General features: G+C 35.4%; 2 protein-coding genes across 3 annotated transcripts; both read left to right on the top strand.

Moving 5' to 3' along the window:
• Positions 1 to 4398: 4398 nt before the first annotated feature.
• Positions 4399 to 13671, top strand: LOC100789590 (putative disease resistance protein At3g14460). 2 transcript variants are annotated; one of them, XM_041009657.1, is made up of 5 exons: positions 4399 to 8847; positions 8979 to 9087; positions 9645 to 9745; positions 9909 to 10072; positions 13470 to 13671. In XM_041009657.1, the coding sequence occupies exon 1, from the start codon at positions 5069 to 5071 to the stop codon at positions 8768 to 8770; it is 3702 nt and encodes a 1233-aa protein (XP_040865591.1). In that variant the 5' UTR covers positions 4399 to 5068; the 3' UTR covers positions 8771 to 8847; positions 8979 to 9087; positions 9645 to 9745; positions 9909 to 10072; positions 13470 to 13671. The 2 variants fall into 2 exon arrangements, with proteins under 2 accessions (XP_040865591.1, XP_014623006.1); XM_014767520.3 differs by lacking the exon at positions 9645 to 9745.
• Positions 13672 to 14580: 909 nt separating this feature from the next.
• Positions 14581 to 17874, top strand: LOC100790122 (beta-galactosidase 9). The gene is made up of 6 exons (XM_041009658.1): positions 14581 to 14697; positions 15253 to 15358; positions 16332 to 16419; positions 16531 to 16652; positions 17221 to 17342; positions 17424 to 17874. The coding sequence occupies exons 1-6, from the start codon at positions 14681 to 14683 to the stop codon at positions 17509 to 17511; spliced, it is 543 nt and encodes a 180-aa protein (XP_040865592.1). The 5' UTR covers positions 14581 to 14680; the 3' UTR covers positions 17512 to 17874.
• Positions 17875 to 26513: the final 8639 nt, after the last annotated feature.

The raw sequence follows: 26513 nt of genomic DNA on the forward strand, positions 1-26513 counted from the left end.
GGTCATTAAATTTGTTTTATTCGTAACTTTTGCTAGAAAACTCTTATTTGGATGAAATTTTAGGCTAACTCTAGGTTTTAACATGAAAAGAACTCATTTTTGGAATCAAAAACTAAAAAAAACAACAACTTAGCACACAGATTCAGGACATGACATCAAACTCGAAAATTTCAAAGGAACAACATGTTCAAGGAAGTTCAACAACAAGCATATGGTTCAACCCCTTAACTCTAGTAATCTCCAAGAAATTTGGAAGAAAAAGTGTGGGAGTTTAGATTCAAGTTTCCAACCTTCAAGAGTGTAAAATAAGGTTTTGAAACTACAAGTAATAATAGAGCAAGAAAATGAAGTAAAAATGAAGCTTAGAGTTGAGAATGGAGGTCTATTACCTAAGCTCAGACACACCCACTCACCCACCCACACCCAGACCCACCCACCCACCCACATCCACCCACCCACCCACACACACAGAGATGTATATAACACTACACACACACACACATAACACTAAATTCTATGATTACACACCCACCCACCCACACAAATATATGTGTGTATATATATATATATATATATATATATATATATATATATATATATATATATATATATATAACACTAAATTTTATGATTAAAAATATATAACTACTGAAATTAAATGTATACATGCACAAATGACACAACACAAAATTTCCTTTGTCAGTTTGAGCTGTAATTTTTTTTTAAGGTGTTATAACTCCAACTTATTTTAATTATTCTACATCATATAATTAGATACTTTAATTAGTCACCAACTAATTAAACTAAAATTCTATTTTTAAAATAGTTATATAGTCATTTACGAAAATACCCTATACTTTAAACTTTTATGACTTAATTATCGAGTGAATAGGAATTTTGGTCCCTGTCTTGTAACCATTTTGCAAATTAGTCCATATCCTTTTGAAATGTAAAAAATAGTCCTTATCTTTGCATAAGTGTTGCAAAATAGTCCTTGTTGTTAAATTTAAAAGTAATGCCATTAGGGAGGTGCATTGTTGGCAATTTTAGTGTCATGTAAACTATCCAACGTGACACTAAAGTGTGTGTTTATAAGCTTCTTGTGGTCACTTGCTTCTTCTTCCTCAAATTAGGATTAGGGTTTATAAGAGCTGGTTTTGTTTCACAAAATGAGCCGACTCATGAAGAAGAAGAAGAGGGAAGGGACCGTACTCAAACTCAATCAATGATGATGCCATCTGACAACACAAAACCAATCCAAGTGTTACTCTCTACCCTTCTCACGATCCCTTTCCTGTTCCTGTTCTTTTATAAATAAAACCCCAACCCTCCACTGTTTCATTCCCAAACCTTAACCACCGCGCCGCCCACGACTGGGTAATGGAGATGGCGCCACCACCGCAAAGGGAGAGGGAGAATTGTCGACGGAGGGCGACGAATTCGATGTCGATGAGTATACCGGAGAGGACGGGCTGACGACAGTGAGGGTCCGCTGAGGAGGAGGCGGAAAAGGAGGAGATGACGCCACCGCACGAGATCGTGAAAAGGAGGGTGGCTGCAAAAATGGCGTTTTTGGTGTGCACGGGAAATGGGAGGACATTGAAGGGACGTGATTTGAGTCAAGTCAAGAATTCGATCCTGAGGTTAACTGGGTTTCTGGAAGCATGACAATAGTTTCGTACAATGGAAGATGAGAAAATGGAAAATTTAAAAAGAAAAAGAATAATTGTCTCCATTTCTTCATTTTTCTTGCTTTGTTATTTAATTGATTGGTTAATTAGGCTAGCTATTGAGATCGTTTTTGGAGTCTCGTTGATTGTAAAAGGGAACATTTGAATATTAGAGATGGAATGAAATGAAATAAAATAAAATAAAATTAATTGATTGATTTTCATATATATACGCTTAATTTATAAATTTAATGTTGGTTATGTATGTATATAGTTCTTTTTGATTTCTTGTGTTGGAGCAAGCAGCTTTCAAGTTGGGCGATTCATGAAGGTTTGCTTTGCTTCTGCGTGCAATGTCCAAAGGTGTGCATAGTGTACCATATTCTGGTGCGCAATGTCCATTTGTTTATCTTAACTTATCATAATTTTTCAATTCAGTCCAAATACTTGTCACATGGGTTTGCTTACATGAACTATGACTTATCACATAGACATATGACTAACAGTGGAAATTGAATTTTAACAGTAGGGACTTATTTGTATATCGGATGTAAAGATATGAACTATTTTTTACATTTCAAAAAGATAGAGATTGATTTGCAAAATGGATACAAAGACAGGAATTAAAATGTTTATTCACTCCTTAATTACCCCTTTATAATTCTATGAAATCTAAATCATCATTAATCAACCTTAATTATCCCCCACTTAATTTCTAACTTTAATTATATTAATTAATTACTAATTTTCTTTCAAGCTTCTAATTTCTTTTTCTAGACTAAAATATAATTATTAACATCTAGGTCATTAATAAGTTGAGCATTATTTGACCAAAGAATTTTCTCTGAATTATCCTTATTCTTTTTATACTTCAGCAAAATTAGCTAAAAAACTAGTTGATAGATGTAGCCGAAAGCTTTTAAACTAACTTAACTAATCATAAGTACCTGATAAAGCTATTTGTTGAAGTAGCTGAAGAATGTAAAATGACAAAATAAACATATTTGTGATATTTCTATATAAATTTTAATTTTATTTTATGAATAAAAATATCTTTTGATCTTATAATTTTAGTTTTCTGATAAATTTTCATTTTTTATTTATTGATAAAAATATTTTATTTTTGTCCTTGTTATTTTGTTTTGGTCCTTCTAATATATATATATATATATATATATATATATATATATATATATATATATATTCTTTTGAGTCCTTATATTTTTTCCTCATTTTATCTTTGTCCATTTAAAAAATACTTGATAAGGACTAATAACAAATTATCTACATATTTTAGGGACTTAAAGAAAAAGTATATACACATTTTTGAGACCCTTAAATTTGGTCAAATATTTTAATTGGTTAATTTCATAAAAACATGTTCTTTTGTTAATTCAAATTAACTCTAACATTAATAAATTAGGAGCATTGAAGTTTATGATAAATAAAAAATTTTCTCTCCCTATTTTGTCGACTCCATAATTTTGGTTTTCCTATTTTAAAATAGACTAAAAGACCTTTTTAGTCATTTATTTTAATTTTTTTTGTTCACCTTGGTCCTTTATCTTTTTAAAACTTCATTTTGATCCTGTCTTTTTTAAATGATTCAAAATTATCCTTCCCCCAATTTAAAGTTAACATCCTCAATAATACTCAAATACTAGCAGCTTTTGGCCATCATAAAATGGATTTTTCTTAGATCTTCCTCTTTCTCCTCCTTTTCTTCTCCCTCCAGTGATTCCACTGTGGCAGCTCTTCTCACTTTCTTTTTCTTTTCTTCCCTTCTCCTTCTTCCCCTTATGCCAAGATATGGATTTCAATTCTCTTTCCTTTTGCCCGCCCAGGCAACTTAATGATGCTTGATGTTTTAGATATTAAACTAAGTTGCTTGTAATACTTTTTAATGTTAATCGCTCACTTTGCCACTTAATGTTTTATTTTGGTAGACCATTAGATTATCTTTAAGTTTATAATATGCCAGTGTTGCAGCTTATTTTTCATGTTTTTCTTTTATTTTCAGTTTTTTAAAATAATAAAAAATATTAAAGAAATTTGCCGTTTCCTAGTGGTACCCTTATCTTGAGATTTCTAGATTTTCCATTTCCTGTTCCTGTTTTCATATCTGTATATGTCCCCGTCCCCATTTTGGTACATCCTAGCTGTATAATGTGTCTGGTTTATGGATATATTGTTAAAGGGCAAATCAGAATGTTTGAATTGAATGTGGGCCTTCCAAATGCATTTCAGTTTCACACTCCAAAATCAATCTTAGTTAGGAACCATTCTTATTAAAAAAAAGTTACTCAAACCATTTTTGTTACAAATATAAGAATCTGAGATATTTATTTAGTTTGATCAGAGTTTGCCATGCTTTGCTGTTTTCATGGTTACGTCAGTAAACACATTGTGATGACTTAAATATATGAGCAATGTTAGATTCCATGGTTTTATTTATTGATAAGTTGGCTACCAAAATTGACTAACCGCACTAAATTTGCTTAAATATTTCAAGAAGAAAAGCAAATTAATCGAGGAGGTTAATAAATCAAAGAAATCCAAATGCACTAAGGTTATTTAATTCTGCAAACATTTTCATAACCCATCTACGTTATTGGAGTTTGTTATTCTATATTCAGTTGTCTTATTTATTCTCTGTTTATTTGTCTTATACATGCACCAAGGCTCATATATACATTAGACGTAAGATTCCTTGGGTTTATTTATTGATTAGTCACCCAAATTGACAATGGATCCTCTCCTGCACGCTTTCTCTTCATTCCCTCTCCAGCATAAATCTGAACCGTTAGATGAATGATGAATCTGAGGGATGAAATTAAAAACCGGAAAAAGTCTCTAAACGCATCAATCCCGTTTCTCTCTCCCGAGCTTCAACAGCCAACTCACCTGCAAAAAATGGGCAACCAATGAGTGGTTGATTATAGATAGTTGCAAAAAGGCTCCTTTGTTAGGCTTACACAGTTCGAGTTCATCTGCAAGGTTATCTTTATTTATTTATTTCATCCATCAGATTTATCCATGGATCAGGCTTTTGCTGTAGAGAGATGGAGTTTATGCAGGAGCGGATCCAAATTTCATAGTAGTAATAAAGCAAGGATGTTAATATTTAAATCAAAGAAATGCACATGCATATATTATATTTGATATGCTCAAAATGTTATCTGAACCCACAATGTGTTGTCGGGAGACTCAACAGCTATTGGATGGTCATGAAACCTTGAAGTAAAGCCATGTTCAACAAAACAGTCCTTACTCCTTAGTCCTTACTGTTAACTCTGCTCTATCTGCATTGATGTCGAGCCAGTCATTCACATAATTTAGCTTCACTTTCAATTTTCACAATCCTTTCTTCTTCTCGATCAGGCCATTTCTTTCCAACCATGCCAGTACTAGAAACCCTTGGTGGTGCTCTTTTCGGTGCTGTCCTTCAGGTGCTGTTGGACAAGTTGGATTCTTGTCATGTTTTGGACTACTTTCGTGGACGAAAGCTCGATGAGAAGCTGCTGTACAAGTTGAAGGCAACGCTTCGGTCCATCGATGCTGTGGTTGATGATGCAGAACAAAAGCAGTACAGCTATTCACGGGTGAGAGAGTGGCTTCTTGAGGTCAAACAAGCTGTGCTTGATGCTGAGGATCTCCTCGATGAAATAGACTGTAAAGCTTTGAAATACAAGCTGGAAGATGACTCTCAAACCACTACTAGCAAGGTGAGGAATTTATTAAATGTTTTTTCTCTCAGTTCCATTGACAAGGAAATTGAATCAAGAATGAAACAACTACTTGATCTCCTAGAACTTCTTGCAAGCCAAAAAAGTGATTTAGGTTTGAAAAATGCTTGTGATGTTGGGATTGGATCAGGATTGGGTAGTAATGTGTTAAAGATATTGCCGCAGACATCACTGGTGGCTGAAGATGTTATTTATGGCAGAGACGATGAAAAAGAAATGATCCTTAATTGGCTAACATCTGACATTGATAGCCGTAGCCAGCTGTCAATATTTTCTGTTGTGGGTATGGGCGGATTGGGTAAGACCACACTTGCTCAACATGTATACAATGACCCACAGATAGAGGCTAAATTTGCTATCAAAGCTTGGGTCTATGTTTCGGATGATTTTGATGTTTTGAAGGTAATAAAAGCGATTATTGGGGCAATCAATAAATCAAAAGGTGATAGTGGAGACCTAGAAATACTTCATAAATATTTGAAAGATGAATTGACAGGAAAGAAGTTTTTTCTCGTTCTGGATGATGTTTGGAATGAAGATCGAGACCAATGGAAAGCTTTGAAAACTCCTCTTAAATATGGGGCTCAGGGAAGTAAAATTCTTGTCACGACACGCAGTAACAATGTTGCTTCTACCATGCAGTCAAATAAAGTCTGCCAACTAAAGACATTACAAGAAGATCACAGCTGGCAAGTTTTTGCTAAAAATGCATTCCAAGATGATAGTCTCCAATTGAATGTTGAGCTGAAGGAGATTGGTACAAAGATCGTTGAAAAGTGCAAAGGATTGCCTCTAGCCTTGGAAACAGTTGGATGTCTTTTACGCACAAAAAGGTCATCTGTTTCAGAGTGGGAAGGTGTAATGATAAGCAAGATATGGGATTTAAGAATAGAAGATAGTAAAATTCTCCCTGCTTTATTGTTGAGTTATTACCATCTTCCATCTCACCTTAAGAGATGTTTTGCTTATTGTGCTTTATTCCCCAAAGATCATGAGTTTGACAAGGAGAGTTTAATTCTGTTATGGATGGCTGAAAATTTTCTGCAATGCTCTCAACAGAATAAGTCTCCAAAAGAAGTTGGTGAACAGTACTTCTATGATCTATTGTCAAGGTCCTTCTTTCAACAATCAAACAGAGACAACAAAACGTGTTTTGTCATGCATGACTTTCTCAATGACTTGGCAAAATATGTTTCTGGTGACATTTGTTTTCGGTGGGGGGTTGATGAAGAAGAAAATATACCAAAGACAACCCGTCACTTTTCATTTGTAATTACAGATTTTCAATATTTTGATGGGTTTGACAGTTTATATTATGCTCAAAGGCTACGTACATTTATGCCCATATCTAGGACAACAAGTTTTATTGATAAATGGGATTGCAAGATTTTAACACATGAGTTTTTCTCCATGTTTAAGTTCTTACGCGTCTTATCTTTCTCTGGTTGTCGTGACCTTGAAGGGCTGCCTGACTCTATAGGCAATCTCATACATCTGGGTTCATTAGACCTTTCACATACTCGCATAAAGACACTACCCGATTCAACATGTTCACTTTGTAACTTGCAAATACTGAAGCTGAACTGTTGTTTCTTTTTGGAGGAGCTGCCCATAACTTTGCATAAACTCACCAATTTGCATCGCCTTGAACTCATGGGAACTCATGTGACAAAGGTGCCAATGCATTTAGGAAAACTTAAGAATCTTCAAGTATTGATGAGTCCGTTTATTGTTGGACAAAGTAACGAGTTAGGTATCCAGCAGCTAGGAGAACTCAATCTTCATGGAGATTTATCAATTCAGAATCTGCAGAATATTGTGAATCCCTTGGATGCATTGGCAGCGGATTTGAAAAATAAAACACATCTTGTGGGGCTAGATTTAGAATGGGATTTGAACCAGATCATTGATGATTCAAGCAAAGAAAGAGAAATACTTGAGAATCTGCAACCTTCCAGACATTTGGAGCAGTTGTCAATCAGCAACTATGGTGGTAATGAATTTCCACGCTGGTTATCTGATAAATTATTGAATGTGGTGTCCTTAAACTTGAAGGACTGTAAGTATTGCGGACATTTGCCTCCTCTTGGACTTTTGCCATGTCTCAAGGACCTGAGAATTAGCGGACTTGATTGGGTGGTGTGTATTAAAGCTGCTTTTTGTGGGAGTAGTGATTCTTCATTTTCATCCTTGGAAACATTGGAATTCTCCGACATGAAGGAATGGGAAGAATGGGAATTAATGACAGGTGCTTTTCCACGTCTCCAACGTCTTTCTATACAGCATTGTCCCAAACTCAAAGGGCACTTGCCAAAGCAACTTTGTCATTTAAAGGAACTACTTGTTCAGGACTGCAAACAACTTGTGACTTTTGCCCCCAAGGCCATAGAAATTTGTGAATTAGACTTGGAAGACTGTGGAAAGCTTCACATTGATTATCATCCTACTACTTTGAAAAGGCTCCAGATTAGAGGTTACAACATGGAGGCATCGTTACTTGAAAGGATTGAGCACATCATAGCGGATACTTCTCTTGAATCCTTGCGCATTAGCTATTGTCCGAATATGAATATTCCAATGAACCATTGCTACGATTTCCTTGTAAGATTGGAGATCTATGGTGGTTTTGACTCTCTAATGACCTTGCCTCTAGATTTCATCCCAAAACTCTGCGAGCTTGTTGTATCTAGGTGTCGTAACCTACGGATGATATCACAGATGCACCCTCATAAACATCTGAAGAGTCTCAGCATTCATAAGTGCCCTCAATTTGAATCATTTCCCAACGAAGGATTATCTGCACCACGATTAGATTGGTTTGCTATTGAAGGATTGAACAATTTGAAATCATTGCCTGAACGCATGTCTATCCTCCTTCCATCTCTTACTAGTCTGTGCATACGGGATTGTCCTCGAGTGGAGTTCTCTGATGGATGTTTGCCATCAAGTCTAAAACATTTGGATCTCTTGTATTGTCCCAAACTTGTTGTCTCACTGAAAGGAGCTTTGGGAGCCAACCCCTCTCTGGAAAGATTGCATATTTTAAAAGTGGATAAGGAGTCTTTTCCTGACATAGATTTGCTGCCACTGTCTCTTACTTATCTACGAATTTTGCTTAGTCCAGATCTTAGAAAACTAGACTACAAGGGTCTCTGCCAGCTCTCCTCTCTTGAAAAATTGATTCTTTATGACTGCCCCAGCCTCCAATGCTTACCAGAGGAGGGTTTGCCCAAATCCATTTCAACTTTCAAAATTCAGAATTGTCCATTGCTCAAACAGCGTTGCAAGGAATCAGAAGGTGAAGATTGGGGAAAGATTTCTCACATTAAAAACGTTCGGCTCTATTCATTTTAAACGGACAAGCATATATGATGAAACACAAATTCGAAATTACTAATGCACCAATTCTCATATTTGTGCACTTTTGTCAGGTTCCAATTCTCTACACTATCTTTCAAATATCTGAAATACAATCTTGTTTAGTGGAAATATTTCACTCTCTAGTTAACCACTTTCTGACATGGCATCACTTTTGAAGATGAATTCCAATGTTTATATTCAGGGAACTTGGAAAATAGTGAAGGCAGTGAAGTGCGGAATTTCTGGCATCCATTTGGTGCTGGGCACTGTGTCGTTGGGAGTTGGGGCGGTTTCATCCATTCCCTTATTGGGTAAATTTGTTTTCTCATCCACACTATGTTCCTACTTTCTTAGTTCATACTCACATTATTTTATGGAATTTCTTTCCCATTAATACATTTCTTCTTCCAGATTTCTTGCAAAGTATGTTTTCTATTGGTTATGATGATATTGTTTATTTTGGAGTCAATTGGATTCAATCTTAGACTGAAAAGGCATTGAGAAAGCACTCTAAGCTTTGTGAAATTGGTCTTTGTCTTTTCTTAACTTTTTTTAATATTCTTTTGATATCGCTGCAGGAAGAAACCCGTATAAAACTCTAAAGTTGTTTGTGAATGACTGACAAGTTTATGGTTTGCATTTATTTTCAATTTATGCACTGATATACATAAGGCAAAACCATCAAACTTTGCTATTGGGACATCTTAGTTCTTAGTTCTTACAATAATATATTTTACAGTGACTTAAAATTTCTTGAATTTTATTTTTGTAGACACATTCAACACATTTAATTGATATGTGGATATCTGAAGAAATTGATAGCCAACATCAAATTATTGGACTTTCAAGTTGTTTTCTCTATCTGTAGGTGGATCATAAAACAGAGTTTTGGTAAAAAAAAATAAGCCAGGAAACATTGTGTGTGATAGATTTAACACTGGCATGTGAAGTTTGCTCGTTTTCTTAAAGGTGAATGAAGAACCATATTATCTCTTCTTTTTTTTTCCTTCATTGTAGATTCTTTAAATCTTCCGATGTTCGTTGTTCTTATCTAATCATTGGACTGTATGGCTTTATGTCTGTTGCAAATTGGTTTGGACTTTGGAGACGATTTAATTTCTATCTCCTGTAGATATAAAAATCTGTCCACGTCTGGAGCAATAGTTTGTAGCTCAAAAGTATTCTCAGAAAACAAAAGGCAAAAGTTCCTGAGACCAAAAGCATCTAAGTTGATGACGATAATAGCATGAACAAGCATAAATGGGCCCATTCTAATATTGTCTAGCTTTGGATCAGGTATCTACTCTGTTGCATATAGTTACTAATTTCAAATTCCATACTTTGTCATTTGGAAATTTTCAAATACTGGCCTAACCACTCATCCCTATATGCTGCATTCTTGTTTATTGGAAATGTTTCACACTTTTACTCTCTAGTTAGCAAATAATAGTAGAATAAGAGATACCTAATTTGATTAATGTTTGTTAGGGGAAAATAGCTCTTCTTAATCACAGATGAGATGACTAAGTAATAATATATCTATGAAGTCCCATAGATGATATATCTCAACCATTCAGAAATTAACACAGTAAGATTTACTTTTGCTCGTGTCTGCATCCATTTTGTTTCAAAACTAGCCCATTTTAACGATTCCTTTTTCCATGCATTGTTTAATTTACTTGTGCTACCCCTTGTAATTGAATTCTGTCTAAATACATTGTTTAATTTAGTGTTCATGCATGTTTGCTGACAATCATGGATCCAATTTAGGGGTGACCAAATTTCTCACAAAAGCCTTTGAAAGTCCACTAATTCAAGTGATTAATGAGAAGTAGATTAGCTACTTACTAGCCTGGGAGATGGTTATTAGTCTGTTTTGGATAGTTACATGAGTTTATGTGAAACCGTCTTAGAATGTCACGCAATGAAAATTTTGTAAATACAAGATTATTCAACGAAGATGGTTTTATAAAAATCATCTTAGAAGATTGACATTCTATGACAGTTTTTACAAAATTGTCTTAGAAGTGAATGGTTGTCATTTCAATCTTTAAAGTCCTTTTTCCTTTCGCTCTCGCAAGAAAATAGGTGCTCACACTCATATATTCACAAACCCTAACCACGATACCACCACATTCTCTTGCTTCCCCCTCCCTTCACCCATGCCCGAATCATGGGACCACCGTGTAACCGTCGTCGACCTCGCCGCCTCCTTAGCCATACACCACTCAACACTGTGAACCTCCGTGCTACCTTGGGTAGTCCTGGAAAACCCCACATACATGAAATTCTTGACGTACATACCCACATCGAGATCTACCTTCAAAATCGGATCTTTTCGTCGAACGTTTGAGTATGAGACCGAAATGCACAACCCATTGGCATTTCCGTTGTACTCGATCCACGTGTTCATCGAGTCACCACTTTTGAGATCCACTCCAATGCCTCCCAAGTCGCTAACTTGCTTTGAAACGACTCTGTTTAGATCCAATCCAACTTGGTTTCCGTTCACGTCGCTGAACTCCACGTACACCAGGGTGTCGAATTCCACCGCTAGGAGGTTTCCACTTGTAACATCCCATTTTTTTTTCGTATATAAAATTTTAGAGAATAATGATGTTTTATAATTAAATAAATAAAGAAAAATAGTTATAATAAAATAATGGTTTGAGAGAAAATAAGAAGGATATTTTATTATTCATTTGATGGAGAATAAAATAAAGTTTTTTTTTTATAAAATAATAAAAATAAATAAATAAAATAGTTTCTCTCTTACTCTCCCAAAATCCTCTCTTTTTCCCGCAGACCATCAAACCTGTCTCAGAAAAATGACGATCTCGGACTCATTAACCGTTGGATCGTCGTGAAATTTAAACAACAGGTGCGAAACCCATTTTCGAGCATTATCACCGTTGGGAATTTCGATATGACATCTGAGCTAAGAGAAATACCCCTCGCATTGTACCATTTTTCTTTCCCGCAAAAACTCAGAGCTGTCTTGGTAAAACTAAGATCCCGGTTTCGTTAACCGTTGGATTGTCGTAAAATTTGGTTATGTTGTTCGAAATTCAGTTGCGCACGCTTTGACCGTTGGGATTTGCGAGATAATGTTCGTGGAGGGAGAAAAAGAAATCGCATGAAGATAGTCCAAATGGAAGCTTTAATCCTTTCTCCGTTTCTCTGACGTTTGGGAACTTTATCGGAGCAGTCGGAGGAAAAACTGGAGGAATCTTAGGGAACCATTAGAGATGACGCTATCGCTGTGGGAAGACACGCAAGTCCGCTTAGTGGTAAAAATTTTGATGTCCTAATGAAAATTTCTTGATAAATTGTGCTCTTGATATTTATATATTTCGACCTATGATTTTGATATAATTGTGTAATATTATTTGAGGGGTTTTAGTCCTCATGTTGTGATAGTCTTTTATATAAATTGTTATATTGAGGATATGAAATGATGATTCAAATCGTGAGTATGTGATGAATTGTAGAATAACATGTTGCTTTGAGATTATAATATTGTTATTGAGATTGAGTATAAGTATAAAGTTGAACATGTGTTAATTTGTGAGATACGTGTAAACATGTGATGGTGGATTGTGACACTATGAGATGTGAAATTGTGAATGAGTTCTAGTTGTGGATAAGTGTGTAGTTCACATTTGATGTGAAATTACTTGTGTTGTAAGCTATGAATTGTACAATAACCCGACCAGCGTTATCTTGAGAAAAACATTGATGCGCACTGTTAAAGAGAAAATATAGGTTTCCTATTTAGGAACCAGTGTTAAATCGCAGTGTAATTGTGTTGAACGTGTTTAAAACACGAGTGTAAGGTCGTGGGTATTGTATAATTCATGAGCAGTGTTTGCATGCAAAAAAATTATTTTAGGGGTTGGACCTGAATCAGGAGGAAGAGGCCCTGACGGACTCTTCGGAGTGTAGGCCTTGGGGGTCATCGGGTTTTAGTGCTCCTTTAAGCCTATGCTGATCCTATATGGTTGGAGCATTCTCGCAAAACATCGTGACCCTGATTGGTCTCCATATACCTGACAAACTCATGGTGTGGTGTGTCTTGTTATGTACTCCTAAGCGCCCCAGGGTGATTTTTCACTGACATGATACCACATTGCATATAGGATTGAGTCTTAGCATAACTGTTGCATATGCTTGCTAATTGATGTGTTATTATATCTTGATCGAAGTGTGGGATTCTTGTGTAATGTGATTGATGATTGAAAAGTGAATTTTGAATGACGAAGTGGTGAAGTTACGTGAGTTATGTTTAAGCAAGTGGTATCTCATTTATATAATATGTATAGTTAATTGTCTTGTTTCTCTATTAGCTAGGAATGTGATAACTCACTCCCTGTGTGTTGGGATCCTGTGATGATCTTGAACTTGTGTTCAGGGGAGCAGATGAATAAGTGGATGACTATGAAGAACCTCATGCTAGAGGACACGGGAACACAACGCTCTGATAGGATGTGACATTAGGATATAGGTTCTATATTAATTCTATGAGGCTTAGACAACCTTGTTTGAGTCGAGAATACTTTATTATTTATTTGGACAAGTTTGAATATGATGTAGAAGAAAATGAATGTGAGCCTTTTTCCCCTTTCAAAGACTTGTAAAAAAAATGTTTTAAAAATACTTTTAACTAATATTTGAAATTTTTTTTCCTTATTAGTATATATGTGAGGGGTAGAGGGTGTCACACCACTGGCGATGGTTTGGAGACTGAGGAAGCCGTTGGGGTAGTCAACGGCAAAGGAGTCTGGTGACATGATGAAGGCAAGGCCGCCGCCAGTAGAGGAGGGGTTGAGGTTGGTGATGGAGGGGTTGATGCCATAATGTTGCTTTTGACATGTAAATTTTTATTCAGCTTTTTTGTCCAGGTAAAATATCTTATATGATAGTAGTTGTTACCTAATAAGCTAGCCTTGTAAATATATATGGCATCTTTCTAACTGTTGTATCTATCTTCAGATAAAACCTCTAGTTAGGCCAACAAAGGACATAATGAGCATTCGACATTGTTAATTATGGCTGGCATGCATTTTTTCCCAATGGTAGTTTCTTCTCCTTTTCATGATTACATTGTATCTTGCTGTTAATTTTATAGATCCAAGATATTCAAATCTATGCGGCTCGAAATAACTATAGTGCAGTAGCTGCACTCTGGGCTCCTTTTCATTTAATGAGCTTGCTTATTAATTGGTTTTATTTTTCATAATTTGAAGCATATTCATAGTCCTGCTAGGGTATCCAAAATTAGCAGCGAAATTACAAGTGTCTCTATACTATTGTTTGCCTTATTGAACTTGTGCTTCTTTGCCTAGGTAACTTTTATTTTTGGCAGGAGTGAACTGCTTATACCAGATTATGGATAACTGGATATAACACATTCTCTGGATTTTTCTCTAACTTCAATGTCTATTGGAATCACCTAATGTTATATAATGTGTGTGATTTACGCATGTTAGTAAAGATAGGTCTTAGGTAGTAGCTCCCAAGTATATTAATAGAATGTGAGTGATATACTGCATGTAAGATTTTAGTTGTTGATTCTTGCTATATGTTTCATTTTTTGTATTGATGTATTCTGATTATAATATCGAACATTCAAATTCCTTAGTTCTCCACCTTATCAGCAGACTTAATTATTTTGTGTTAGATAATTGTTGATTATGCTTTATTCTGTTATATTGGAATTAGTGCATGCAAGTTTTTAATTTGATACGTCCCTTTCTAGAATGCAGTATTTAACTAAGCATGTGACTGAATTTTATCAGATTGAGAATGAATATGGCAAAGGAGGTAAAGAGTATCGGAAATGGGCGGCTAAGAAGGCTCTAAGTCTTGGTGTTGGGGTCCCATGGGTCATGTGTAGACAACAGGATGCTCCATATGACATCGTAAATTATATCCCTTTCTACTATTAAAAAGAATTGTTATTGGCATTACCTATACTTACTAAAATAAAAATGTGTTCAGTTCTCTCTTACAGATTTTGAAAAAATAACAAAGGGAAATGTTAAAATATTTCGTGATTAAAATAACTAACAATTCAAGTGGTTAATAAATCAATATTGTTGTTCACAGATTGATACATGCAATGCATACTACTGTGATGGATTTAAACCAAACTCTCATAACAAACCAACAATGTGGACAGAGAACTGGGATGGATGGTATGAACAATCACATCCTTCAAGGGTATATGTGTGATTATATAGTTAATGACAATATATATAAATACAAGTTTAGGAGTCAATATTATATAAATTGATCATAAACTTTCAGGATAGGCAATATATTTGTGTTCTGTGCTTATGTGTGTTATTGCATAAACCTATGTCTGTTGAACTGTTGATAAGAAATAGAAGATAAGAGAAATAATGTTCTGAGAGTCGATTCGTTATTTGGAAGTGGTGATAAATATTTTGATTGCTTCCAATTGACATTTGAAGGTATACACAATGGGGTGAAAGATTGCCTCATAGACCTGTTGAAGACCTTGCTTTTGCAGTTGCGTGTTTTTTCCAACGTGGAGGAAGCTTTCAAAACTATTACATGGTATGATAGTTGAAGTTTTTTTATTTGTATTTTAGGCCTAACAGTTCACTTTAGGCTTCTTTGCTATTCTAAGCTAATGCTCATCTCATGGAGGATTCTTGTCCAATGTCTGTACTGGAGGGCTTTATTATACTACTGTACTTTTTCCATATTTTGTTCTGTATTGTCATGCTTTTGTTTTAATATTTCCCTGTCTTTTGTTAATAAAATTGCTTTTTATTTTAAATATCCAATTGAAACTCTATTGTAAGATGTGAATGGCCATTACCAGTTTAGAAGCATAAAAGATCTCTGTCTTAATACTAAAAATGCAAAATAAAAGCATATTAAAAATTGAACAGGAAAAGTTTGGATAGGTAGAAACAAATATAGGATTCACTGGAGGGATGCCTTTGAGAGGTAATATACAACAGCTTAGTAAATACATCCTCACAGGATGGGAAAATGGAAGTAGTTTGATCTATGCCTTTATTAGCAATTGTTTAGAATCATTTTTTATACTGCCTAAGGTAGCCATCAATAGACGTGGAACTTGTATAGGGGACTGATGAAAAAATAGAAAAATTATACAATGAGGGAAGGCCTCTTGAAAAGATGAACCCCTTATGTAATGTTCCTCTCAAAATCTAATTCAAGAACCATTGCCCAGTTTTAAAGTGACTAGGAAAGTGAAGGAATATATATTAAACGTTACCGAGGTCTTTATGTCATTGATGCTTTAATTTAAATGTCTTATTTTGCTTTTTCATTCTATAGGATGCCTTGTCCCTTTGTTTTGTACTTCCATTTATTTGCTTCTGGTAATTTATATTCAATGAAAAATAAACTTAAAAGTCAGTGAGGTGATATCTTCTGATGCCACTTTTATTTATATATTTTAGAATTATTTAGGATGAATGTATTATACAAGGTTTATCTGATTAGTCTTTAAGTATCTGTAACCCAGATCTTGACAAGCCTTATCATGTTACAGTATTTTGGCAGAACAAATTTTGGCCGCACTGCAGGGGGACCCTTGCAAATTACAAGTTATGATTATGTTGCTTCAATTGATGAGTATGGTATGTAGAAGAATAACAATAAGACTGTTGTTTAGATGGTAGCTAATGGGATTCATATAGGGTATAGCAGTTGACATGATTGATGACACACGATGAACCTTGTTTTCCTAGGTCAGCTGCGTGAACCAAAATGGGGTCACTTGAAAGATTTACATGCTGCTTTGAAGCTTTGTGAGCCTGCCCTGGTGGCCACTGATTCACCAACATATATAAAACTGGGTCCAAATCAGGAGGTTTGATCCAAGCCCAAGATAGATATTTCATAAAATTTTCAAGCATTATGGCTTATTACATTTAATATTTTATTAGTAGTTACAATCAGAGACCTACTCTCCTAAAGCTTAAGCTATTAGGTAATATGTTACTAACGACTTATATCTCTACTACCAAGTCTTTTGATGCAAGTACCTTTGGGCTTGAAGTGTATACAATGCATAGGCCACTTTACCTTCCGCTAAAATTCAACTTATAAGGGTCTCAAAGATAGAAGTCCTGATCATCTGGTCATACAGTCTCTCATTCTCATAGCATGTTACGAATCAACTCTCCTAAAAGCTTAAATTATTAGGAGAAGGCGCATGAATTTTTTTACATCTCAGCAGTCACCTTGATTTTCTGGTTTTTGGCTTCTTTCTATAAAATTGTTGTTTCCTGATTTCTGATCTTATCAAAATGTGATGCAGATTTTCCTTTTCATTTAATGGGTGAACTTTGGATCAATTACTTCTATGGATTCAAAGAGTATAATAGCTGACCATCTTGTAACAGTCAGTTAATGTTGTTATTAATATGATTCCACAGATAGGCACTCTGAGCATGCTAAGGTCACGGTTTCAATCATTGCCTGGTGCATTCAACACATGTTTGGTTCCTTTTGATAAGAAGCAAAAAGGAAGATTCTCTTCTCAAAGAAATTTGCTGAGGTTGCTACCACATTTTCATTAATAATTACTTTAAAATATATGTATCAGTTCTTCTTCACTTTAGTTTCCATTCTTGTATAGATTACTGCAAGCAAAAGAAATGAAGCTACCAAATTTGCACAATTATGGAATGAGATTATTTGCAGTTTCCACGAGGAAGATCTCATAAGTGATAGGAAAGGACCTCAGATCCAATCTCAAAAGGATGTCTTGTATAATCTATCTAGTATATTCATCACAACATCCATTTTGTGCTTGCTTCAAAGTATGATATGTTCCCTTAAGTTGTTTTTATTAATATAAATTTATCACACTCAATTATCAAGGATCACTAGTATCAAGAATTTTATACTGATGGTCTGATTTTCCCATTAGCTTAAAAATCTTGGCATTTCATTTGTTCTAAATTACAAGAAAATGTCACGTAAGCAGTACAATAAGATCAATGGGCTACTTCCCTTGAGGATTTACATGTCCATAGTTATTTGCTAATCATATCCATGCCTAAATGTTTCGTAATGACTCTAATGATCAATCCATACCTAGTAGATTCAATCTATACACTTTACCTCCAATATTTCTAATTAAGTGTAGAAATTGTTTTCTTAAATTCATTTAATTATTTTTTTAAAATAACATTTTGAGATGGTTCTCTGAAAAACTTTGTTAGAATGTCTACATTCCAAGACAGTTTTTGGAAAAATTGTCTTAGAATTCTCAATTTATTTTAATTTTTTTAGGAAAAAACATTCTAAGACGGTTTTTGGGAAAACCCTCTTAGAATTCTCAATTTTTTTAATTTTTTTTAAAAAATACATTCCAAGATGGTTTTCAATGAAAACCGTCTTAGAATGTCATCATTCTAAAATGATTATTTGCTTGAAAACTGTCTTAGAATCATAACTTTTCTAAGACAGTTTTTTAAGAATCATCGTGAAAAGTTCTTGAATGTATTAAAAAACTGTCGTTGAAAGCTATTTTTCTAGTAGTGATGTATGCAAACAAATGATAGAATATGTCATTTTGTCTAATATAAAGATTGTTTGGCTAAATTTCTAACAAGATTATAGAAATTGCTTTTACCGAGAAATCCATAAATTATCAATTCTTTACTTCAACACCACTCCTTTTACCTCAAAAAAGTGTAATTTTGTTGTTAATGCCACACACATTTCCTCTTAAATTTTATGGAGTTCTTTTACAACATCTCTTATTTTTTGCACTTTAAAATTCTAGTAGAAAATTGTATTTGCTTCAAAAATATAATTTATACTGTCCACAAGAAGTTTTTTTAAAAGAAGCAATTTAGTATGTCATGTACAACATTTATTTTCAGGAACTACTGATTTATTTTCTATCGTATGGTTGAGATATCTAGAAGATTTGGTGACCGATGCATGTTATGAAATTGTGGTGATTCTCTACTGATAAAATTACTAAAATGCATGCCTATATTTTATTATTATGATTATTGAATGATAAGACTTGCGAAGTGTGAACTTCAACAATTATATATGTGGTATGCAAATTTATTTTCTATTATATATATATATATGTATGTATGTATGTATGTATGTATGTATGTCTGAATATATTCATTTTATTTGTATGTGTTGTGGTTTGGGTCCTAGTGTTTTTTATCCTCAGCGAATTTTTTGTTATGTTTACACAGATTGCTATAATTACAATTGTTATGTTGTTCGTTTGTTTATGTGACAAGTGATTTCTACTGCTTAAGGGATCACAACTGCTTCCTTGAGAATAGTATGCAGGCCCGAGCCTCATCTTTTTTTCCTTGTTTACATGTTTGTATGCATTCGTTGATGTACCTGGTACGAGGGTTGTGCACATGATGTGGTTGCAAGATTCAAGAGGATTGAACAGAGAGTAAAAGAACCAATGGTTTTGTTTCCTTCTCTGAGAAGGTGAGGTTGCATTGTGGAAGTGGATGATGGATAGAGATACAATGGGTGTAGTGGGAGGAGAAGTTCGAAGAACCTAGGAAAATTAGCAAGTGGTGACCACCCGACATTTGGTGCACTCATTTGGCGCGGGTAACTCATAAGTCTCACTTTGCTACTCCTAACAGGCTCCAAGACTATACTTTTTGAGTTGGGAGATGAGGGATCGGTGTACAATGTATTCATATGTAGCGATCACTCCCGACTTTCATCCATATGATTTTTGTAAGACCATCAAGACCTGGGAGAATTGGTGGCAGTGATTGGGCCCTATTGTGAATTTAGTGTACAGCTGTCGAGAGGTCCCGGTATCATTGTTGTTTGTTTAGATAATTAACCATACACAATGGTTATGTAGATTGTATATTTTAATTTTGTTTTACTATTTCCAATTGTTTGTGGCGTTCAAGAAACAGAGGACTCGCCTTTACAAACAAGAACTTTTAGGTACTAACGATGCTAAGTACATTGAGGTGTGTGCGGGCTCAGTGTAGCCCACAAAGAGAGAGGGTATTCTCTTACACCATAACACAAACTACACGTACACCTGCATACTCGAGTCCACGTAGTGCCAACTGATAAACCGAATATAGCGTGCATTGAGTAAACCCAGTGGAGGTTATAAAGGACCGAGGTGACCATTCAGACATTTTTTTCGAGGAGATGGAAGAGTATCGGGAACTACTAAGGTAGTTAGGACCGACATCTGAGGAGGAGAGTGACGATTCTTATGAGGACACATCTTAGTTAGTTTTGTACTTCTAGTGTGATAAGTGGTCTGCTCTGATCCTAATTTCTTTACTATTTTGATTTATTTTGAGAGATATTTTCTTCACAAACATGTATTTTGTTGTAGCAAAGATGAAAAATATATTTTATTTATGATCACATTATTATGTGTTGTATCTATATATTTATTTGTGACCCTACAAGTTTTATTTTATTTATGTATGGAAACTAAATTCTCTACATTTGCATTTATTTTAATTCGAGGCAACAATTTAGCATTTTTCGACTATCACATTTTGTTTTAAAAAAATAGTATAGGAAGGAAGATGTTTTTATTATTTATAAGTAGTGGTAAAAAATAGTGACACATATTTCTAAAATAAATTAAATTAAAACATTTTAAAGCAATATTTTTAGTTAAAAAATTGAGGTGTTATAGTATCTACCAGGATAAAATTTGGTATTCACAGTGATTATTTATTTTGGAACTGTAGGACAACTTGCTTGATTATTGTTGAGATAGATTGTAGAACCTGATGACTATTGTATATCTTGAATTGTCGAAGTTATCTACCAATACAGTTAGTGAGAAGCTTATAAATAATTGTTGTCATTGAGGAATGATAAAGACTGGCAAAGTGTGAACTCCGTCAAATTATATTTGTGGCATGCAAATTTACATTCAATTATATATGTATATTGTTATTCTGTTTGCACGCGTTGTGTTACATATATGTACTTGCCAACCAATAACAACCCAAATTTTCCTTTTTTTTTTTTCCAATTATTACTATTACCAAGTCCATTAAAAAATGACTACGATCCCCAAAATACATAAAATGTCAAAGAAACATTTTCCTCACTTTATGTAACGACCCGTCTTATCGCTACGATATTACTATCTCTAAAACGCGACATTTCAGTTTTTAAGTGAAAACTCTATTAATTTGATTATTAAAAACAAGGGTAAATTCTTTTTTTCGTGACATATATTTAGCAAACACACAAATAATTAAATAAATACATACGCACACACAAACACACATATATTAAACCATTATACATCATTCATAAGACAAAAAGTAATTTAGTTTATACATGTATCTAATCCTAGGATTTATGTCCAAATCAAATAGAATTCAAGAACCAGCCACAGAAGAGTTGATAGCAAAACACAACTTTCTCCCAAAGTAATCTCAATATTATCACATCGGCTTAGCGGCTCCAACAAAAGAATCTCCCTCCACATCATCTATTGTTGTTCATCTGCTCCCACGAACAAAGGTTCGCAATCATCACAAGTACGAACCGTACAGTACAAAATTGTAAAGGTGAGTTTATTATTAAGAAAAAAATAACAAACACAAGATGACAATTGTTAGCAAGAAAACAATAACAGTAACCACAATCATTCCCAATAACCCATCATGTCAACATACACTTAACAAACTAGTCATCAACTGTTCCACAATTCAATTAATATTATGCTTAGAATGATGTATGCACCTGACTCAACTCTCAAATGCAATATGGTATCATTCATTAGGATATAGCCTAAGCGTATCCACACGACACTCTCACTTAGGAAAACTAGGCAACAAGTGTCAATGTCACCCTATCCTGCACCGACAACTTCCCCCCATGGTGATCAACTTGAGTCCCAAGGAATTTCCAAACTGGGTGACATGCCCCCAAGTACAAGTATTTTTCCTCATGGAAAACTACAAGTACTCACTGACAAAGTTTATACTATTTTCATGCAATTATGAAGTATGAAACATGGACACCATCAATGCACTAGCCGTGGATAGCTAAAAATTCTAAGTAATCCCTTTCTCTCTCCAGGGATGCTTAAAATTCTTTAACCAATATATTTCTCCCTCCAAGGATATCCAACATGGTCACTGCACCCTCCATGTACATACACAACATGCATCCATCACAATGACATCATCAACATCAACATCATCCCATATCAATGTTATTATCAACATCAACATCATCTCATCTCAATATCATCATCAATATCAACATCATCTCATCTCAATATCATCATCAATATCAACATCATCATCTCATATCAACATTATCGTAAGCATCAACATCATCTCATATCAATATTATCATAACCATCAACATCATCCCATATCAACATTATCATAAACATCAACATTATCTCATCTCGATGTCATCAACATCATTAGTAATCAAATTCCACACACACACACACACACATATAAATTTCATGCCTGGGATTCACATTCTCCAGGTCTTTAGACAACACAAGTCTCATACAATAACAAATATCATTCACAATTTCATTCATTAATAACAAATATATCACATCCTATAAGTCAAAAACTTAGTTTTTTCTTAAAACCAGCATGCAATAGGGACAAACATACATCCCCATAATTGGGTTCCTTGACCCCAACTATGGTATCAAAAGTCGTAAACCAATTATAAACTTCCCCATAATTGCAGGGTGTTAGTTGTTAGACAATATCTAAATTAACCTCAAGTATGGTCATGCTTGATGGCTTATTCAATTACTATACATCAATTTTATTCTACTCCATGCTTTATACAGGTTCCTCTAGCAAACTTGTTAGATTGAAACACATTTTCCAACCACCAATAAGATTACTGTCAGACACTAATTATGTTCGGGCCCTAAAAAAAGAAAAGAAAAAAAGAGATAAAAAAGAAAAAAAAGAAAACAAAAGGAAAAAAAAGAAAAGAAAAAAAAAAGACAAAAGAAAGAAGAAGAAGAAAAAAAGAAAGAAAATGAGAAAAAAAACAATAAAGAAAAAAAGAAAAAGAACAATAAAGAAAAAAAAGAAGAAAGAAAAGGTAAAAAAATGAAAAAAGGAAAAAAAAGAAAGGAAACGTGAAAAAAAAAAGACAAAAAGAAAAAGAAACAAATAAAAAGTATAAAAAAAGAAGAGAAAACGAGGAAAAAAAAGATGAATGAGGAAAAAAAAGAGAAAACAAAAAAAACAAAAGAGAAAAAACACAAGAACACTAAAAGTAAAATAAAAAAAATTGTTTGTTTGACCTATTGGGCTCTCAAGGAGAGCCCATTAGGTGAAGAAGATGATAACACTCTGCATAATAAAAAAATAAGAAAGGCTGGCAATGAATGCACAGAGTAGCATGAACCTCGAGGAAGGCAAACAGACCAATCACTTCGCGTCATTTGGCCACAACGTCAGAGAAGAGAGAGGGGTCACCAGGTAACCCCTCATTCCCTTACTCTCTCACGTTTCTTCTCCCTTTTTCTCTCTTCTTCTTCCTCTTCTCCGTTTTTCTTCTTTTTCTCCTACAAAGCCTCGTCGTACATCTCGACGGTGAGCTCTATGGTCACCGACGAGATCTGTACATGATGATATCGTTATTTTCTTAGTGTTTTCACATTTCGTCATCCTTCTCTTTTTTGTTCTTCTTCCTTCTTCCGTTTTTCAATGAAGCTAGCACGCCACTACCGTGGGTTACTTCCGTGCCATTGATAACTGCTAAATAATTGTGAATTAATAATAGAAAATCAAGCAACTTTTGGCATAAAATTAATTATTTAGTAGTTATTTCTAATTAAAAGTTAAAGAATTGATAAAGTTTAGATTTTGGCTGCAGAATTAAAGGTTGAAGGTGTAACAAGCAAAAAGCAAGAGAAGAACTGAAGAAAAGAAGAAAATTGGAAGCAGGCCCAGTCCAGTACGCGCGCTTAGTGCACATCACGCACTAAGCGGGCAAGGCAGCATAGGCGCTAAGCAAGGAGTTAAGCACAAAGACGCAGGATCCGTTACCCGCGCTAAGCGCGGATCACAAGCTAAGCGCGCGATCCAACAGAAGCACACGCTAAGCACACGATCTGAACGCGCTAAGCACGGGGTGTCGCGCTAAGCGTGCCTACGAAAGCTCGAAGCCTATTTCAGCAGCTATAAATAGAGAGCCAGTCCAGGGGGAATCACACACCTCGCCTCAGAGCACTTCTCTCAACATTCTAAGCCTGAGCTCTCCCTTCCTCTCTATATTCTTTATTTTCCTATCCATCCTTTCTTTCACCCTTCATTTGTAAAGCCCTTCAATGGTCATGAGTGGCTAATCCCCTAGTTAGGGTCTGGCAGGCCTAAAAAGTCAACAATGTATGGCGTACTTCAAGAGTTATCAATGCAAAGAGAATTCCTTCCAGGTTTTATGTTCTAATTCTTTTCTTTTTATCTTGCATTTACGTCTAAATTTCTTTTGGGTTTTATTCGCTCGGGAGAAGTATTTCTAATAAGGTTTAAGAGGCAATGCATGCATCAGTTTTAGGGGTTATACGCTTGGGAAAGGGTAACACCTAATAGAACAAATAAAGAAAAGAATCATTGGGTTAGCGTTGCTAGGCATAGAATGATGGCCCAATGCCCATGCATTTAGCAACATCTAGAATTCAACCTTAATGCATTTTAATTATTGAGTCTTCACAAAGGCATTTGGGAGATAGGTAGTTAAAATAGACTTGTCATCGTGAGGCATCAGGGGTAGGTAAAACTGACAGATGTGGGTAGAACTAGTTCAATTGCATTGGTAATGAACATCATAATTTCATGCATCGTAGGCCAATTAGGTTTGTCTGGTCTTAGCATCTTCATCTTAATTAAATATCTTTTTAAATTGTTTGATCTAGTAGTAGCAATTTACTCTTGCATTTATTCCTGCTTTTCACTATTTATTTCTCACTTACAAATTGAAGAGTATTCAATAAAGTGCAATAAAATCCCTGTGAAAATGATACTCGGACTTCCGAGAATTACTACTCAGAGCAATTTGGTACACTTTCCAAACAGCCTCAACAAGTTTTTGGTGCCGTTGCCGGGGATTTTGTTCTCGCACTTGATTTCCATACTATATCAGTTTGTAAGCCCAATTCTTCCTTTCTTGACTCATTCGTCTAGTATTCTTTACTTTCTCTTCTATCCTTTCTTTCTTTCTTCTCCCATAAATTGCACGGGTAGTGCCTTTGGTTTTTATGCGAGGTAGAACTGTATCTGGAGACGTTGTGCCCATCAACTTAGAAATTGAAGCTACTTGCCAGTGTAACAACGCTGGAAGAAGAAGAAGGGAGCAGGACATAGAAGGAAGTAGTTACACCTCACCTCCTCCTTCTCCAAATCGCACTCAGATGGACTGGGAGCCGGCACGAAGAGTCACACTAGAGGACTTCTCTAATACCGCCACCCCTTAGTTCTTCACAAGTATTGCAAGGCCGGAGGTCCAAGCAGCCAACATCTCCTACCCTCACTCTCTTATTCAGTTAATTCAGGGGAACCTCTTCCACGGTCTCCCAAATGAAGACCCATACGCGCATCTAGCCTTATACATAGAGATATGCAACACCGTCAAAATAGCTAGAGTTCCAGAAGATGCGATACGCCTTAACCTCTTCTCTTTTTCACTAGCAGGAGAGGCAAAAAGATGGCTGCACTCTTTTAAAGGCAACAACTTAAGAACATGGGAGAAGTCGTGGAAAAATTCTTAAAAAAGTACTTCCCAGAATCAAAGACCACTAAAGGGAAGATGGAGATTTCTTCTTTCCATCAATTTCCAGATGAATCCCTTAGCGAAGTGCTAGACCATTTCCATGGGTTGCTAAGAAAAACACCAACACACGGATACAGTGAGCCAGTACAACTAAACATCTTCATAGATGGCTTGCGACCTCAATCGAAGTAGCTGCTAGATGCATCCGCAAGAGGGAAGATCAAGCTGAAGACTCCCGAAGAAGCGATGGAGCTCATCGAGAATATGGCAGCTAGCGATCAAGCTATCCTTCATGATCGCACTTATGTCCCTACAAAAAGAAGCCTCTTGGAGCTCAGTACGCAGGACACAACCCTTGCACAAAATAATGTTGACCAGACAGATAGAAGCCCTTACTGAAACCCTCAACAAGCTGCCTCAACAATTACAAGCGGTAAGTTCTTCCCACTCTTCTGTTTTGCAGGTAAAAGGATGCCCCACGTATGGAGGGACGCATGAGCCTGGACAATGCGCAATCCAATAAGATCCCTCTCGAGAAGTAAATTATATGGGCATACCAAATCGCCACGGATTCCAAGGCTACAACCAGGGAAATCCGTCCGGATTCAATCAAGGGGCAACAAGATTTAATCACGGGCCACCAGGATTCAATCAAGGAAGAAATTTCACGCAAGGCTCAGGCTGGAGGAATCAAGGAAATCAATACAAGGAGCACAGGAACCAGCCACCAAAACAGCACCCTAGCCAAGGTCTGAATTAGCAGGAGAAGCCCACCAACATAGAGGAACTACTGCTGCAATTCATCTAGGAGACAAGGTCACATCAGAAGAGCACGAACACAGCCATTCGGAATCTGGAAGTTTAAATGGGCCAACTGGTGCACTACAAAGCCGAACGGCCCACTAGAACTTTTAGGGCTAACATGGAGAAGAACCCGAAGGAAGAATGCAAAGCA

Source organism: Glycine max, chromosome 15, assembly GCF_000004515.6.
Source record: "Glycine max cultivar Williams 82 chromosome 15, Glycine_max_v4.0, whole genome shotgun sequence".
In the NCBI taxonomy this organism is placed as follows: Eukaryota; Viridiplantae; Streptophyta; class Magnoliopsida; order Fabales; family Fabaceae; genus Glycine; species Glycine max.

Coding starts and splice junctions, on each gene's coding strand:
- LOC100789590 (XM_041009657.1), top strand. CDS start 5,069: ATGCCAGTACTAGAAACCCTTGGTGGTGCTCTTTTCGGTGCTGTCCTT.
- LOC100790122 (XM_041009658.1), top strand. Junction 16,420..16,530: donor TGCTTCAATTGATGAGTATG/GTATGTAGAAGA, acceptor TTGTTTTCCTAG/GTCAGCTGCGTGAACCAAAA. Junction 17,343..17,423: donor TCTCAAAGAAATTTGCTGAG/GTTGCTACCACA, acceptor ATTCTTGTATAG/ATTACTGCAAGCAAAAGAAA.